The following is a 17815-nucleotide window of genomic DNA, read 5'->3' on the forward strand; positions in this document are numbered from 1 at the left end:
CCATCTCTAAGACTCTTGACTTTGGGCGATCAGATCGAGAGTGGAACTCAGATATCACATTTCGTCCCGTGAGAAACTGTAGGAGGGGGAAGGCGCTCCGGCACTGGGCCACTTTCACTTGTAAGAAACCAAACGAAGGGGAGAGACAGCGACAGAAATTCATAAAGGGGGAAAGAGAAGAGGGAGAGGGCTGTTATGAAGACAAGGAGACAGAAGGGAGGAAAGAGAAAAGGGAAAGGAGAAATAGGGGAAACAGGGGCACAGTGGGAGGGGAGGCGACACCGCGTTGAGAGAACCGGGACAGGGCGGCACAGAGAGGCGAGGGCGAGGAAGGGAAAAGAGAGCTTCTGAAGGGAGAGAGCGAGCAGAGGGAGGAGAGGAGGAGAGGAGAGGGGTCCAGAGGCAGAAACTGAGAGCCCCGGGAAAGGGAGAGAACTTTCTCTGCTCTCCCTCCCCAGGGCAGGGAGTCTCAGAAAAGCCGATCTCCACGAGGTGGCGGGGAGCGCGAGCGGCCGGCCCCGAGCTCCGGTCGCCTCTGGCCTCCGCCTCCTGCAGCCCGCGGCCGGCTGCGAGACTCGCACGGGCAGCCGAGGAGGGGACTCCGTCTAGGAGGCGGTCCCCACTCCCTTCGCTTTCTCCTCCCCTCTCCTCCTGGAGGCGGGCACCCGGGGTATTTGAGCGGCGGAGGACCCGCGGCCCCCCCGCCTCCGCCCCCCAGCCCCCCATTCAAGAAGCCGCTCCGCTATCCCCCGCAGCACAGGGCGCCCGGCGCGCCTCGGAGCGCACGTTCCGCGCCTTCTCCTGCCGGCTCCCTGGACATTATGCGGCCGAGCAGCCGAGCCCCAGTCCTCCTCCTCCTCCGGCTCCTCCTGCGGCCCGAGCGGCTCAGCTCTCGGCAGGCGGCGGCGTTGCTCAGCCGAGCGCAGACGGGACCCTCGCGGCGAGACCTCAGCGACTCCTAAAGTCAAAAGTTGGCGGCGGGCGCCGGGCTCCGCGCGCTCACCGCGGCCGCTGCCTCGCGTCGCCGCCGCAGCCAAGCAGGGCAGGAGGGAGGGGGGGGGGGTGGGGGCCACGGGGGAGGGGTGGGGAGCACCATGCAGTTTGTATCCTGGGCCACACTGCTAACGTTCCTGGTGCGGGACCTGGCCGAGATGGGGAGCCCAGACGCCGCGGCGGCCGTGCGCAAGGACAGGCTGCACCCGAGGCAAGGTAATGAGGCTCCGGCCACCGCGACCCCTCCGCCCCAGTCGCCACCTCCCCAGCTTCTGCGTCCCACATTGGGCACCCCGCAGCGGAGGCCTCTCTCCTTTTCCTAGAAAGAATTATCTCCGGCTGTACAGCCTCTCCCTTCTTTAGGTCACTCCCAGTCAATTTCTAGAGAGAGCCGCTGTAGAACAAACTTCGTCTCCTCCACCCCTCTTTGCCTGTAGTTTGATCTTTCCCCTTCCCCACCTCCATGCCCCAAACTATAGTTACTTAGTAACTGGGGGTAGCAGATAGTGGCATGTTTTATTTTACTCAGGGTATTTGTCCGAATCTGAAATTATCTTATGTATTTTTGACTTGTTCACTGTCTGCTTCCGAACAGTGTATCCTCAGAGTCTAGCATAGTTCCTGGCCGTTCCTGGCACTTAGTAGGTGCTCAGTAAATATTTGTGCATTGGCTGAGAGTGAAGGCATTGACTCAAATGGGCAAAAATAACTGTTGGAAAATAACCCAGGACAGAGCCCCCTTCATTTTAAATTAAAACTTGCGGGAAATTGGCTTGCGGAAAATGGAATTATTGGTTCATGTGTCTCTGCTTTTCCCTGCAGTGAAATTATTAGAGACCCTGAGCGAATACGAAATCGCGTCTCCCATCCGAGTGAACGCTCTCGGAGAACCCTTTTCCACGAACGTGCACTTCAAAAGAAGGCGACGGAGCATTAACGCTGCCTCTGACCCCTGGCCTGCCTTCGCTTCCTCTACCTCTTCCCAGGAGCATTACCGCCTCTCTGCCTTTGGCCAGCAATTTCTATTTAATCTCACTGCCCATGCCGGATTTATCGCTCCAAGGTTCACTGTCACCCTCCTCGGGACGCCTGGGGAGAATGAGACAAAATTTTATTCCGAGGAGGAAGCGGAACTCAAGCATTGCTTCTACAAAGGCCATGTCAATACCAAGTCCGAGCACACGGCGGTCATCAGTCTCTGCTCAGGAATGGTGAGTTGGTGTGTGCCCCCACCCCACCGCTCCCCTCCCGCCTCTTCACCCGTTTCTGGAAGGCTTAATTAATTGCTCTCTAGCCTAGGACCCTCACTGCGCCGAGTTTCCATCCTGGCTTTAAATATCCGCTAGAAACTCCTTTGCATCCTGAGGTTTGGATGACAAGCCCAGTGCGTGTGCTTACTCTAGAGAAGCGCGCACGCATCCGCCCCCAGGGGGTTCGGTATGTTTCGGAGCTTTCTAGAGTCCGAACTCGGCTCCACTGCGCTTTGCCCAACGCTAGTAGGCAGCTTGGAAGTCGGCTTCCAAATTCCCAGAGTTGTCCTTCCTTGCAGCAAACCCTGCTGCCCGGGAGCGGAGCAGCTGAGCGCAGGGAGGACCCGATTCCTTACTGGCGCGTCTTGAGACAGGGCTGTGGGCTGAGGATCCCCAGCCTCTGGTATGGGGAGTTCCTTCTGTGTGTCGTGGAGGGCGGTGCGTAATCTAGAGTCCCGGCGATTTCTCTGGGCCTTTTTTCACGCGCCAGGAACCCCGAGGCTCAACAGGATTGACAGGGAACAGGTCAGTCCCAGGAACGGAAGGGTGGGCCGAGGGCTCCGGGGGCGGGGAAGAGGGCGGAGCCTGCCCCGGACGCTTTGAATTAGGGTAGAAACTGGGAGTGGGGGTGTGGCGCAGTCCGACTCTGCACCCTGCTGGCGGGGTGGCCCCAAGAAACAGAAATCGTGGGGGAGAGGCTGGAGAAGCCGCGCGTACGAGATTTCGGTACTTCTGGGTTTTCTGCCACGCATAGGGGCTCCAGAGAATCGAAATACAGGTCCTACAACGCACGTTTCCCTGGAGAGAGAGGGCGAGTAGGGGCGGGCTGGCCACCTCCCTGAACTGCAAAATACGCACTTAGCAGGTTTTCCGAGCGGATACCTTGACCCCCTCCTGACCTCCCCCTCCCCACTCGCTCTCCACTTGGTCCCAGATGGCATCCGCTTTTTACCCCCCACCCCCACATTTGAAGACCTGCTCTAAAGTTCTGGCTGGAGGGAAAGTGGTCCTTGACTTTCCCAAACGATGTGCGTTCCTGCCAGGAACGTGTGACGCAGAAACTTTCCTGGGTCAGGTTCTCCCAGCGCAACGCGATGTGTGCACTGCGCCCTGGTGATGCGTTTACTCTTCCCCCGAGGACCCACATTCCCCCGTCACCTTCTGTAAGGGGAAGCACAGATACTTACCCGGGGCACTCGGTTGCCCCTTCCGCGTGCGCTGTTGGTGGTGGATTCAGTGTCCCCGGTCTGGATGTCGCATCCATCTCCACTATTCTACGGAAGGGTCGGAAGGGTCCGAGGGGAGCGAGGCAAGCCTGAAGACTGGGACGGGGAAGGTTTTAGCCTGCTGGGATACGGGAATGGGGATTAGCCTCTCCAGCCCCCAGCAAAGCGCCCGGAGCTGTGGCTTGCTGTTGAGCTTGTTTGGGGGTGGGCGGAGACGGCAGTTTGACGCACGGGGGGGTAAGGGGGTGCTGCAGTGAGTCATTGCTGCCCCAAGACCTAGGGCCAAAGCGCAGGAATCCTTCCATTCTTCAAAAGGTTGTGGCCAGGGTGGGCATAAGTCAGGCACTGGACCCCAGGTCATCAGAGCGCCCCTAGATCCGAAGATTATAAACCCCAATTCCAGAACCTTACGGATGGGGCAGGGACTGTACATAAAGTTTGTAAACAACCTTTACTCCTCCTCCCTCCCCGCCTCCACACCCTGCTGAGTGGCCTCAGCAGTTGTATAAATACTTTGCTGCGCAGGACCTTGATTTCAGTTGGCAATTTTAGGTGGTAACTCACGCGTGGATCTGCAAGTGGTAACTCTCTTGGGAACTGAGGGCCAGGACTTCAGAAATGATTGTATAGACCGTGATAACCCCCTTCGTATTGCATTTAATTGGCAATCTGCCTCTTCCGGGAGGGAAAGGTCCAGAATACATCTTAAAGATAAGTGCACTAGGTGTCTCTATCTTCAGCGATTAATCTAGCCCCCAAACCCTCATTCCCTTTGTCTTCCTTCTGGAATTTTTCTTTCTTCCCAGGACTTCCCATTACCATTTCTATACCAGTAATATCAGGACGTACCTAGTGCCCCCCCCCCAGGAAATCTTTCACTCTATAGAGTGAATCTAAAAATGCCAATCTACCCCCCCCCAACACACACATACACCCTCCCCCACCAGTTATCATTTTCCCTGAGTTCGATCTTAGCTGTGTCTCTCACCTGGTCTGAACCAGCTCTACCCTAATTCTCGACCTCTTTTACTTCTCTGCTCCTCTCTCATTTAGTACTGTTGTCTAAGAAATATTTCCATCTGGCTTTTCCTCCTTCAGTCTTTCTCTCTAATCCCTGCCACACACCGCTAACAGATTAAGGATGACTAGGTGCAAGGTCACATTACTTCCCTGTTCACTCACCTTACCTAGTACTAGTAGCTCCCCACTGCTTAGAGAACAACTACTAACCCCTTCCTCTGACAATTCAGGCCATTTATGATGTGCCTTCTCGTGCCTCGCACACCCACATGCCACGCTCTTCTCTCAGGCTTTCGCTCCACCAATCCTGTGTATCAGTCCATCTGCTTTTGTTCTTTCTCTGAATTTCCCTCCCATCCCAGTCCTACCTCATTGCCTTTGGGCCTTTGGGTTTACTTGGTCATCTCCCCCAGCATCACATGCTCCAATCCTACCCCTCTTTTAAAGTGTAACTTACATAGCTTCTTCCCCAGGAAAACTTAGTCAGGATACCTGAGTTCTAGATTCAGTACTGGCACCATTCAGCTGCTTCTGTATCACTGAAGAGGAACTTTGGACAAGTCACTTCCTCCCTTTGGGCCTTAGTTTCCCCTTTTGCTAAATAAAGGTGCCAGATCACCCCCAGTCCTTCAGACTGCTCTCATCTCTCCTCCTTCACAGACATTTGTCTGTATCTTTCTTATGATGCTTAGTATGCTCTCCCTTGTATTACAGTTATTGGTACACACGATCTATCCCTCTCCTTGGCAGCAGGGTCAGCATCATTTCTCTCCCATGTTGGAGTCTTGTGTATTGTGCTTAGTACCTATGTTGGAATAAATGGTCACTGTAACCAAGAAAAGATGACTCTTTGATCAAACATCCATTAAACATCAAACTTGTGTTCTGTGAATCGAACAACAAAATTAATTGGGCATCATACAGATAACATTTCTTAGACTCTTATTATGCATCTTGCACTACAAAAAGTACTTTTTATGTGCATTATCTCATCGCATCCAAATCCTCACAACAGCCCAATCCTCAAAACAACCCATTTTACAGATGAGGAAGGACACTGAGGCTTGGAGAGTCAGAGGCTTGCTCGAGGTCTCCTAACTAGTAAGTGGCAGAGTTGGGGTTCCCACACTGTCTTTTTGACCCATGCCCCTAACCGTGGGCCAGAGACTGGATCTGTGTTCCTACAGAGACCTTTGACGTTCTTTTTTAAAAAGGTACTGGACTAAAGTCAGGATACCTGAGTTCTAGATTCAGTACTGGCACCATTCAGCTGCTTCTGTATCACTGAAGAGGAACTTTGGACAAGTCACTTCCTCCCTTTGGGCCTTAGTTTCCCCTTTTGCTAAATAAAGGTGCCAGATCACCCCCAGAGGAGCTCCCAGGTTCTTCCCCAGTGTTTCGGGCCTGTCTCTGGTAGATTTCACGTGTAGTAAGCTTCCTGCTCTGCGCTCACAGAACACCAGAGTTGTATATTTAAAACAGAGAGAGGTGCCTGCACGAGAATAAATGGGTTAAACCACTTCTTCTCTGGGGAAACCAGCTCTTCTTAGTCTGACGACACCAGAGCTGTCCTCCCTTTAAGCCAGCAGCTCATGAATCACGCGGAAGGCTTTTTTAAAAATATAGATTCTAGACCTCACCCCTGGAAATTCCAGATCTGCAGGTATGGGGTAATGCCACAAATCTCATTTTTTTTAAGTCCCCAGGCAATTTTGAAGTTTAGATAGGTTTGGAAACCCCAGTGTCTCAGCCTCGTGCTTCCCAAACTTTATTGTGCATGAGAATACCTTGGAGTGCTCATTAAAGTTCAGCTCCGGCGGCCCTACCCACAGAGATTTTGATTCAGTAGATCAAATTTAGGGTGCAGTGTGATTATTTGAATTTCTAACAAACTCCTAAGTGTTGCTGATACAACTCTGGTGTTCAAGGACAGTCACATCCATTGTGTCTAAGGGAAGGTAGAAGCGCTCTGCTTTTTTTACAGCCCCATTGAGGAGCTTGATTTCTTCCTTTAAAGACTGCCCACTGCATTGCATGGGCAACTTTTTAGTGCTCTTGGATGTGTGGTTTGGGTGGTTCAACCCTGAGGCATCATTTACCGTTTGCAGAACTTGTGGGTATGTGGGAAGGGCGGAAGGAGTTACCCATTGCAAGGTGCTTACACACATTGTATCCTGGTGGTTAGAGACTAAGACAGCAACACAGAAAGCCACTAAGGTGTTCTAATCCCTTACAGAGCGTCACTTTGCTAAGCACTTTCCAAGCAGTATCTCATTTAGTCTGCACAATAAGCCTTTACATTAAGTACTCTTGTCCCCAGTTGACAAACAAGGAAGCCAAAGCTCAGAGCAGTTAAGGAACTTGCCCAAGGTGGGTGGGTAAGTGCCAGGGCTGGGACTGGAACGTAGGGCAGCCCGATTCCAAGCCTTGTACCATTTCACTCCCTATTGCAAAGGGAAGGGGTGTACAGAGACTCATCTATCAGTGTCACAGGTGGGACCACCTGGAGTGCCTGTGGTCGGTCTATGCTTTCTGAATTCGAATTAATAATAAGGCTTCCACGGGTCAGCTTTCCCCTCTGGAGGTCATGCATGTGAAGACATGCAGAAACACTCTCTTGGAACAGCCTGTGAAAGTGAGTATGATTGGGACACCTGGGTGGCTCAGTCCTTAAGCGTCTGCCTTCGGCTCAGGTCCTGGGATCGAGCCCCGCATCGGGCTCCCTGCCCTTCGGGAAGCCTGCTTCTCCCTCTCCCACTCCCCCTGTTTGTGTTCCCTCTCTTGCTCTGTCTCTGTCTGTCAAATAAATAAATAAAATCTTTTTTTAAAAAAAAGAAAGTGAATATGATTAGAATTTGGGCACCAAGGAAGGATTTCTTAGAGACAGATTTGCATAGCAGGTATAATAAACTAGAGTCAAATCAAGGAGAAGGTACTGACCTGGCAGAGTGAAAATAAACCGCTTCTCCGAATAGGTGGGCAGCGAGTTCAGTTTCAGCAGCCCTCATGGGGAAGGGCTTGGGGGAAATGCTACCCTCTCTCCTTGGCAATGTTCCATTTTTTTCCCCTCCCTGCAGTTGAGTTCTGTGAAATCAACCTCTCATCTCTCTTCATTTGCAGCTGGGCACATTCCAGTCCCACGATGGGGATTATTTTATTGAACCACTACTGTCCATTGACGAGCAAGTGGATGCAGAGGAACAGAACAAACCGCACATCGTCTATCGGCACAGCACCCTGCACAGAGGGCCCTCAACGGGAAGGCATGCGTGTGACACCTCAGGTATTTCCTTCCTGCTCACGCAGAGCCCCCAGCTCTGTGAGATGGGTCAGTGGCAAGACTACAAAGATATACCTCTTTCACATGCTGCCAAGTGCTACCGTTTGCATTGTCTTTTACTCAGTCTTCAAGCGAGGTAGGTATTCCCCATGGCACAGATGTGGAAGCTACAGAGAGTGTAGTAACTTGTCCAAGGTTGCACAGCTAAGAACCAGGAAAGCCCTGATAGGAGCTCATCTGGCTCCAGGCTCACTGTGGGCAAAGCTGCCTTTTGTTGAAGTTGCAAATTTTTTTGGATTTGGCTTTCATAGTGTCTTCCGGCTCTCACAGCCCTATCCTCAGTCAGCAATGGCTTGTGTTCCTTGGGTGTCTTGGTGTTTTCTATTCACTTGGGTTGTTTTTTTTGTTTTGTTTTTTTACCATGTAAGGTTATGAAAAAGTGAAAAAGTCTCATAAATGGAACTCAAAAAAATTTCTTTGTGTTCATTGGGGTTTTTCCTATCAACATGAGTTTTAGCTGTTGTTCTAGGGCTTCAGGAAATAGCAGAATAGAAGTTGTGGATTGTGCTGTCAGGTTTCAGTCAAATGCGTCTGTGCCCACCCCTGGCTTTCCTTCCATGCTGGACACATTCCTTGAGGCTTTGTGCTGACACGTCTGGCCATTGTCAGGGCTATGTCATTCTGGGCCCCTCCGAAAGCTTATGCTTGTGTATGTTTCTCAATCTACAGCCTTGAGGCAACCTTCCACTGTCTTTGAAGCCTGGTTACTTTCTCTCTGATGATGGCTTGACACTAGAAATTGTCCCTCAATTTGGTCCTGTTTTAGGATGTTTGTTAGAATACTTTTTTTTTTTATTCTTAAACTTTCTGTTTCTAAAACTTTGTACTTCTCCCTAGTCGGTAATTTTAAACGTTGCTTCTCCGAATTAGGTAACTTTTCAGGGTCTTTCTGGCATCTCCAAATAAGACCCGAATTCCAAACCAGCAGAGGGTTTCCTAAAATGCTTCCCAAATGATCACTTGTTTCATCTTATATCTGTATCAGGTTCTTCATCTGTGACAGACTGTCGTATCCTATTCCCTCCTGGAATTATTTCTGAATAAGGAAAGGTAACATTGGCTGCTTATAATCTGGAATAGTCAGATCAGAGGGTTTAGCATTGTAGCCCATCTAGCGCTGAGTTCCTCCTCCCAGGACTAAATGGAATATAACTGAAATATGATGTCAGTTAGACTCACTAAAGAGCCAGGGGGTGAGATGGGGGGCAGGGGGAGCAGTGTACTCAGAAACCATGGTCCCAGGGGCTGGCACGGCACCAAGACTGCCAGCTACCAGTCAGTGTGATGGCAAGATGTGTACCGCATTTTTTTGGACCATGCTAGTGAGAAAATTGTCCTTTCCTTCTTGACTTCCCAAATCTGAATTAGCAATGCTTATTTTATATATGTGGGTAAACCTACTATAGCATGTGATAGAAAGGAAACGTGATTGCTCCCCTTCTATCTTATTAATATATATTCCCAAGATACTCCAGTAGTATGTTCATTGGTCAATTTATTGAACTACAGCACTTTGTGATAATCTTTTGCCCTAAAGTGGTAGCAAACCCACATTTTTTTTTTTAAACTGCCATTTGTTAAGGTCCTACTTTATACTGGCAAAGCGCAAAGCACTTTACCTACAGGACTTTACGGGATCCTTACCACAACCCTGTGGGGCAGGTACCATTCTTAGCCCCATTGAACCTGGCAGGGGAGCAGAGATGAAGCAACTTGCCCCAGACCTCCCAGCTACTCCATAATGACAGCCCATGTTTGTCTTATCCCATGATCCATTTTCTCTGTGCAGGTGTGATGTGTATGTGTGTGTGTGCGTTGGGTGTGACAGCGAAGGAGAGAGAAGTCTTACTTAATGCTCTCATTCAAAAAGTCCTTAAAGTTCTTTTTTTTTTAATTAATTACCTAAGTCAATCGACATTTGATTTTCTGGGCTAGAGGGTGAGTCATTGTCAAGTCCTGTTAAAAACACAAAGAAGAGGGACTCTGAAAAGGTGAAGATGGAGGACAACAGAAGATGGCTTAATTTTTCAAAAAAGTTATTTGGGTTCCAGTCCTTCTTGGTATTGGGGCCTTTATGTGCCACTGTTGAAGTCACTCGTGCCAACTCTCAGTTTTCCTTCAGGTGTGTCCTTGCCAGTGACCAGTATGGCTGCCCTTCCTTCACCCCATGTGATTAATCAGGAGCTGGCAGTCTTGATTGGCTCTTCCAAAGGTTGCTGCTGGACTCTGCCACTCTGGTTTCTCTCTTCCAGCTGCTTCTGCACCCCTTCTTTGAATACAGATGCAGGAGGCTCAGAACAGTTGGAAAGAACTTTGGAATATGGCACAATTCACCAGCAGCCATTACAGGGATGGACCAGCAGGTCACGGAAACATCCGAAACCAGGTAGCCTGTGCACAGGGAGTGAAAGTAGGTGGGGTGGGGGGGTGGGGGTAGGGGGTGCGGGCAGAAGTCCCTCTGGCCAGAGCAGAAAATATCCTCTACAAATATTAATCCAGTCAGCTTCAGGGATCTCCCCCCAGAGCAGTGGTTGGTAGCCAAGGATAAACTTTAGAAGTATCCTGGGAACTTCTTACAAATACAGGTTCTTTACACACACACACACACACACACACACACACAAAACCTCCCTCTCAGGCTAGTGAGAATGAGCAAGAATCAGTGGGTTTACTGAGTGTTCCACTTAACCCAGAAGTTCAGCTAAATGTGAGAGTCCCTGCTAATGTAGGATTTAAGGCAATAACCACTATCCTTGGCTTGCCGCTTGCTTTGCGTTCTTCATCACTGTTTTCTATGTCTTATAGACTGACAGAAGATTTTCTGGAGGAAACTCTAGTAGTTAGCTCTAGGCCAACAGGCTCATTCTGTACAGATGAGCAAACTATAGTCCTGGGACGTTAAGTTACTTATTTCCAGGAGTGATCAGCTGTATATACAACACCAACCCATCAGAATTTAAGATTGCCCTCGCCTTGGAGCAGGCCCCTGCAAGTCCACTACTGAGCTGAGTATGACCCTTAGCTGCTGGAAAATGGGATCCTGCCCAGCACTAGGCACGATGGCTGTTACGCTCTTGCCTACTGATGGATTGAGTCCTGCTCATTTCTGATTCTTGATGTATGTCTGATTTTCAAAAACAGATTCTGAGATAATTTACATTAAAACGACACGTGCAGAAGGAGTCTTATGTAGTGAAAATTGCGTGGGTTTAGAAGGGAGTCAACAACTTAATTTATTCATTCATATGTGCATTCAGCCGTAGCTTATTTCCAAACTCCTCTGTGCCGTGAGGATAAAACCAGGAACCATCTTTATTCCCGTCAGCTGTGTGACCTCAAGCACATTTAGAGCATAAAGTAAGAATAACACATACCTTTCAAGGGTGTAGTTAGGACCAAATGAGTATGAAATAATGAAAGCTCCCAGGACAGTGTTTAGCAGATGGTAGACAATCACTGAATGGGAGATTAAAAAGAAGAGTCATGAAAATGGAAATTGAAACAACACAGCAAGGAAAGGAAAACTCAGTGCCAAAACCCAAAGCTGATCGGGTTCCTGTGCTTAGCTTAGAGCTTCTTGGTAACCAGGTCATAAAGGGCTTATGGGACTTGCCCAAGGTCACCCTGCCAGCAAGTGAGGGGGCGGAGAGCCGCCTTCTCTTTGCTTATTTTCTCTGTACCTAATGCAGCACTTTTTTTTAAAGATTCTATCTATTTATTTGACAGAGAGAGAGAGAGGTCACAAGTAGGCCAACAGGCAGGCAGAGGGGGAGGGAGAAGCAGGCTCCCCACCGAGCAGGGAGCCTGATGAGGGGTTCGATCCCAGGACACTGGGATCATGACCTGAGCTGAAGGCAGACGCTTAACTGACTGAGCCACCCAGGCGCCCTCATTGTGCAGTATTTTAAAAAATTCATTTCTTGCAAGTTTCTCTTGGCCCAATGGCTGCCCTTCCTACAGTGTCTCTGTTTTGCCATCGTTGGTTACGTCTGGGTGTGTACGTTTGGGTCAGTTGAGTGGATCTGCATTTATTTGTGATTTTCATCCTGTTTGTAAGTTCCTCAGGATTCAGGATGGGGTGTGGGGTATCTTCTCTTTCCTGCGGCATGCCCTTGCTACTCCTGTGTCCCCTACACAGTGGGTCCTCAGTAGAGTTCGTTGAGCTGCCTTGCCTGCCTGCCCCCCACCCCAGGGGGGCGAAGTGGCTGGCGCAGTGGAGCCATTCAGGAGAGTTTATTGCTTTTATAAGCCACTTCCTGCTAATCCTTCACATTGCATTTCCAGATGAAACCTCAAGTTCTGTCTCACAGACACTCTCTGTTTGACCCTGAATTTTGCACAAGAGGATTTAGTTGTTCTTATCAGTGAGATAGACATGCTTCCTGGTAGGTGAGAGAGAGAAGGGCAGGGGGGAAAAGGCCAACAGAAGGCTATTTTGTTTGTCTGGGCCTAAAAGACTGTCTTTTTCCATTACTAGAATGTTTCTCTCACCCTCCCATCTCAGCAAGACCTGCTGGTTTTTTGTTTTATTTAAGGCATTTAAGAATTAAGTACTTGTTGACACATCGATGCCACTTCTAAAGAAATAATTGGACAATTGTGTAAAGTCGTTTGTGTGAGAATACTCAGTATGGTGGTGTTTATTATAGCAAAAGGCTGGAAACAACCTAGGTGTTCTTCAGTAGGAGGATAGACCAATGATTTATGAGGGATACATTTGATGGATTCCTATGCAGCCATCAAAAATGATCGTACACATTTATGTTAACACGGACGTGTGTGTGTGTATATATATATGTATATACACATCTTAAGCAAACAAGCAAGTCATGAACAAGTGTATATGGTATGATCTCATTTTTTAAAAATGATAGCTGTGTGGTGGTACATGTGTGTTTAAAGAAAAAATATGAAGCAATATGTATAGAAATATTAAAAACAGATTATTTCTGGTTGGCGGGAACATAAGCAACCTTTTTATTTTATATTCTTATATTTTTGCCTCAATTCTATAATCGTTTTATAATCAGAAAATATAGTTAAAAAGAAATGGATCATGGCATACGGTTATTTGGTAGCCTCATGGCACTTACAACCAGGGACCGGCAGTTAAGCCATGATCCCCTGCTTTTTTTTTTTTTTTGAATGAGACAATCTCCATAACCAGACAAACAAAAATCCTGCCTTGTATCTGCTTCTTTGGGACAATGGGGCTGGTCAAAGCTGAGGCTCCATCTCAACCCTGCTAAATTGCCTTGTGCATGTTGGACTGACCCTGGGATTACCGTGGCTTAGTCCCCATTAGGCATCAGGCACTGGAGACTTGGTCCGTGAGAATGTACTGTGACTTGTTGATTGGCCTCCTGAGGGTGCAGTCATAAAGGCTGGAAAATACAAGATGATAATTAAAGACATTTTTTGTTAGGGTCTTCTGTGCGTTTGGGGTCACTGTGCTCCAGACTTTCCATACATTATCATTTATAATCCGTTCAACAACACTATAGGTTACATACTATTACTCTTATTTTACATTTGAGAAAATTACAGCTCAGAGAGGCTGAACAACTTGTCCAAAGTCACACAGCTAATAGGAAGTGGGCCTGACACGAACCCAGATCTAATTCCTGTGTGCTGTCCTGTGGGCCTGACTCCACAGAGAATACAAATGGAAGCCACCAATTAGAAAATCCTTTTCACTTGAGTTTTCAGAGTGTCTTATGCTTTCATTTAATGGAGTCCCTAGATGATATCATCAATAGCTCACATTTGTCGAGCACGTATTGTGTGGCAGGCGCTGTTCCAAGGGCTTTACATGGATTGTGTATTTTAATCTTTACCTCAACCTACATTTTGCCCTCTGCAGAGAAGTCCATGAAGTTGGTTTGCCTGAGGACACAAACCACAAAAACATACCAATTTCCACAACCCTTTTGTCCTGGTCTACTCAGAGGGTTTTTTGCTCTGCACTTTGTTGATTCGTTTGCATTCATACATGGATTGCTTGCAAGGCAGGATTTCTAATATGCTTGCCTACAATTTGATTGGATTGGAGGAGGGCTCCCTGGTGCCCGAAATTCCCACCAAGACTAATGACTCGCTGAGGCCTTGCAGTCTCCAGCGGGCCTCTGTTGGAGGGTGTAGTTGTTACACATTAACCTCTGGGATCCTATTAATAATTTAGCATAGATTAGCTGATTAGATTAGCAGCCCGATAGCCAGGCCCAAATGGAGTGAGAGACAGTGAAGGACAGACCTCTGAGGGGGGGGGTTTAAGTAAACACCTCTGGGACGACTGGAGGGTTCCAGGCTGTGACAGAAGCTCTGGGCTCAAGCAGGTCAGTGGTTGTTGGCTAATTAGTTACTTCTGTGAGAAGCCAGCCTGCCTACACCTTCCCACACACTTTCTGGATCTCACATCTTTCCTTTAGCCATTCAGCCTGTGAGCAGAAGAACAGGCAACATTGAGGGCCATGTGCTGAGCAGTGTGAAAGCCCATGCTGGGTTACTTTGTTTACTCCTGCAACTGCTCTTTGGGAGGAGGATGCCCCAGTTGTTCCCATTTACAAATAAGAAAGCTGAACTGGGAAAAGTGAATGAACATGTCCACAGAGTGTAAGGGAAAACAGCCAGCCCTCAAACCCAGAGCTGATTTCAATCTTTACAGATAGTTCCATTCGGGGCTTATTGTTTGGGCTTCATGCCCCGTCCCTGACCCCTTTTTGTTCCTCAACAGTCTTTATACCTTTTTTCTCTTTTTTATGTTCTTCAGTGACTGTATCTAATAAATAGTCAACATAAGCAACTCCCAGAAGATTACTATTTTGAAGAACTGAATTATTGAGCCTGTTTCCTCAGCTTTATCTTCTTTGTGGCATTTCTATAAAAAGTATTCCTTTTATTAAACATTAGCGTTAGTAGTGCAATATTACAGCAAAATAAAGGAGAGTAGAAAAGAAACTTCTAATACAGGAACTGTTTTTTTCTTTCATCTGTGCTCATTTATTTGCTTAACTTTTTTCATCATGTCTTTAAAAACACATGTTATGAAGACCATCTTTAAGCACACATACATACATAGAGGCAACAGTATAATGAACCCCCATAAAAACACCATCTACACTTAATGATAGCAAAGACTTTTCCATGTTTGCTTTTTATTTTTTCTTTTTGCTGGAGTGTTTGAAAGTAAACGTAGGTATCGTGGCATTTCTTGTCTAAACACTCCCATATACATCTCTGAAAAGCGATGCTATTTTCTTATGTAACTGTAATGTAAATATACCATGCTGAGCAAAATCAGCAATAACTGCTCCACATAACCTACACAGTACATATGTTAAAATTTTCCTAATTGTCCCTGCAACACCTTCTTAAAGTCCATTTGTTTAGAGTTTGATTGAAACGTGATCCGTACATTGCAGTGGGCTGTTCTATCTCTCTCTCTCTTTTTAAGATTTTATTTATTTATTTGACACACACAGAGAGAGAGAGAGAGTGAACGCGGGCAGAGGAAGAGGGAGAAGCAGACTCCCTGCTGAGCAGGGAGCCTGACATGGGGCTCGATCCCAGGACCTTGAGATCATGACCTGAGCCGAAGGCAGACGCTTAACCGACTGAGCCACCCAGGCGCCCCAGCTGTTCTGTGTCTTAGATAACTTTTCACTTGGCTGCAGTGTCATCCTTGTTAAATTGCTATTTTTCTTCCAGTTTAGATTTGCTCCCCATGGTCTTTTTTTCCCCTTCCACTTCTTTTACTCATTGATTCATCTTTATCATTGTATGTCAGGCCACCTTTGCAGCCATTTGGAAGAGCAGGATCAGGCCTAAACCCAGGGCAGGTACCAAGTACAAAGCTACCAGGAATGAGCCACTTATCAGAGTAATTTCATTGAGCCCAAAAAGTCAGCGTGGTTAGGTTGTTTTTTGACCTTTTATCTGGAGTACCTTGATAACCCTCTTTTTTTTTTTTTTAACCTACCCATAGAAAGATTGTCAATGTACAGTATTTAGTAAGACTGCTTTATCTACCATTCAAGGATTTCACTCCCCTGCGTTTTGAAGCCCCTGAGAGTCAGTTTGCAATTGGGAATTGTAAAGTGGCCAGTTAGGTTTGGGCCTGGAATTAGGACTCCTTGTTGTATGACGTGCTTTCCTGCCTCCTCCCTCCAGCACTTTTGGTAAGCTTCTGGATTCAGAGATACCATGAGGGCTCCCTGCTTTACTCTGAGCCCTAAATCAGGGCCTTTCTGTGTCACATGTCATCAATCCTGGTTGTTCCTATCACTTCGCTTCAGAGAGGTTGCTTTGAGAAGGAGCAACATCAAGCCAGGGGCAAATGTTGGTAAAATGCTTCCTTATTCATTGATCCCCATCCCTCACGGGACATTAGAATCAGAGCAGGGTGTTGAAAATGCAGTTGGCCTGTGGTGTGGAAAAAGTTCAAATGGATGGGTTTGGCCTCAGAATTTCTCTGTGACGATTTTTTTTTCACAAATCTTTTCACTTTCCATTAATATTTTCTAGTGTTTTCTTTCCGTTTCTCTCTTAGGTAGAATTTACATGCAGTAGCAGTCGTGCTTTCTGATACACAGCTCTGCAAGTTTTGGTAAATGCATATAGTCATGTAACTATCATCACAGTTCAGAGAGAGAATCTATTCCTGGTGTCCTTGGCAGCCACCACCTATTTTCTGTCTCTTCGGTTTGGGCTTTTCCAGAAGGCCATATAAATAGAATCATTAAGTCTAGGGCATTTAAGGATTATCCACTTTGTGGCCTTTGTCAGCAATCTATCTTTTTTTTTATTGCTGAGTAGTGCTCCATTGTATGGGTAAACAACACTTTGTTTATCCATTACCCGATTGAGGGACAAAGTTTTTGGCAGCTACAAGTGAAGCCACTAAAAACGTTTGCCTACGGATTTTTGGGTGAACATAAGTTTGTTTGTTTTTAATTGGGTAAATACCCAGAAGCGAGATTGCTAGTTTATATGGTAAGTGTATGTTTAATTTTATAAGAAGTTGTCCATCTCCTTTTCAGAGTGACTGTACCATTTTGCAGTCCTGCCAGCAGGATATGAAGGTGCCGGTTTCACTTGGTATTGCCAGTATTTTGTGTATTTTTGTTTTTTTAATTTTAGCTGTTCTAACAGGTGTGTAGTGCTATCTCATTTGGATTTCCCTAACGACTAATGAAGTAAGCATCTCTTCATATGCTTATTTGCCATCCATGTATCTTTGTGAAGTGTCTGAGCAAATCTTTTACCCATTAAAAAAAAAAAGGAATGTTTATTTTCTTATTATTGAAGTTTGAAAGTACTTTATATATTCAGGATACAAGCCCTTTATCAGATGTGTGGTTTGCCAGTGTTTTCTCCCAGTCTGTGGCTTGTCTTTTCGTTCTGCTAATTTGCACACACTTCTTTCATACGTGGCTTCCCTACTCTCTTGCACATATTTTGGGCACCATGGATGTCATGCTGTCCTGGGATGACAAGGCAGCAAAGCATAGCAGGAATTGCAGTATGGAGTTTGTCCGAGACACAGGTGCAGAGAGATGGGCTAGGAGAGGCTTATTTAGAACTCGTTACTCAGAGCCATTTTCTGTGCCAAAAGAAAGAGATGCTGCTGCTGTGTTTATTTCTGGTTGGCATCTAGAAACACAACTTGCAATTTCAAGCCAGTGTCCTTTATGGGGGGAATGTGTTTTCTTGGCTCATGGGTGAAAAGAGTTACAGAGGGAGCCCTGGATACGTAAGAATAACTGTTCTTTGTCACGTGTGTGCTCGCAGGGAGAGAAAGCCGAAGGGCAGTGAGACAGAGGCAGACACAGAAGAAGTTAGTAGTGTGAGATTCGGCCCTGTATGACCACACGCTCCTGGGGCAAGCGGAATGGGACACGTGACTCCATTAGTCCCAAGTTCCTATTCTGTGCTTTGGGGGCCATATAAGGCTTTTCCAGAGGTAACTGATTATGCCCTGTTTTTTC

The 17815-nt window shown here is 47.2% G+C and overlaps 1 protein-coding gene across 1 annotated transcript in view; it reads left to right on the forward strand.

Moving 5' to 3' along the window:
- The first annotated feature begins 1094 nt into the window (after window positions 1–1094).
- The window catches only part of ADAMTS9 (ADAM metallopeptidase with thrombospondin type 1 motif 9), a 161558-nt gene continuing 144837 nt past the window's right edge, over window positions 1095–17815 (forward strand). Inside the window, exons 1-3 of the mRNA XM_021694923.1 lie at window positions 1095–1209; window positions 1816–2204; window positions 7610–7772. Coding sequence (XP_021550598.1) covers window positions 1095–1209; window positions 1816–2204; window positions 7610–7772 — 667 coding nt within the window. The remainder of the gene's footprint in view (window positions 1210–1815; window positions 2205–7609; window positions 7773–17815) is intronic.

The sequence above is a fragment of the Neomonachus schauinslandi genome, chromosome 1, assembly GCF_002201575.2.
Source record: "Neomonachus schauinslandi chromosome 1, ASM220157v2, whole genome shotgun sequence".
Taxonomy (NCBI): Eukaryota; Metazoa; Chordata; class Mammalia; order Carnivora; family Phocidae; genus Neomonachus; species Neomonachus schauinslandi.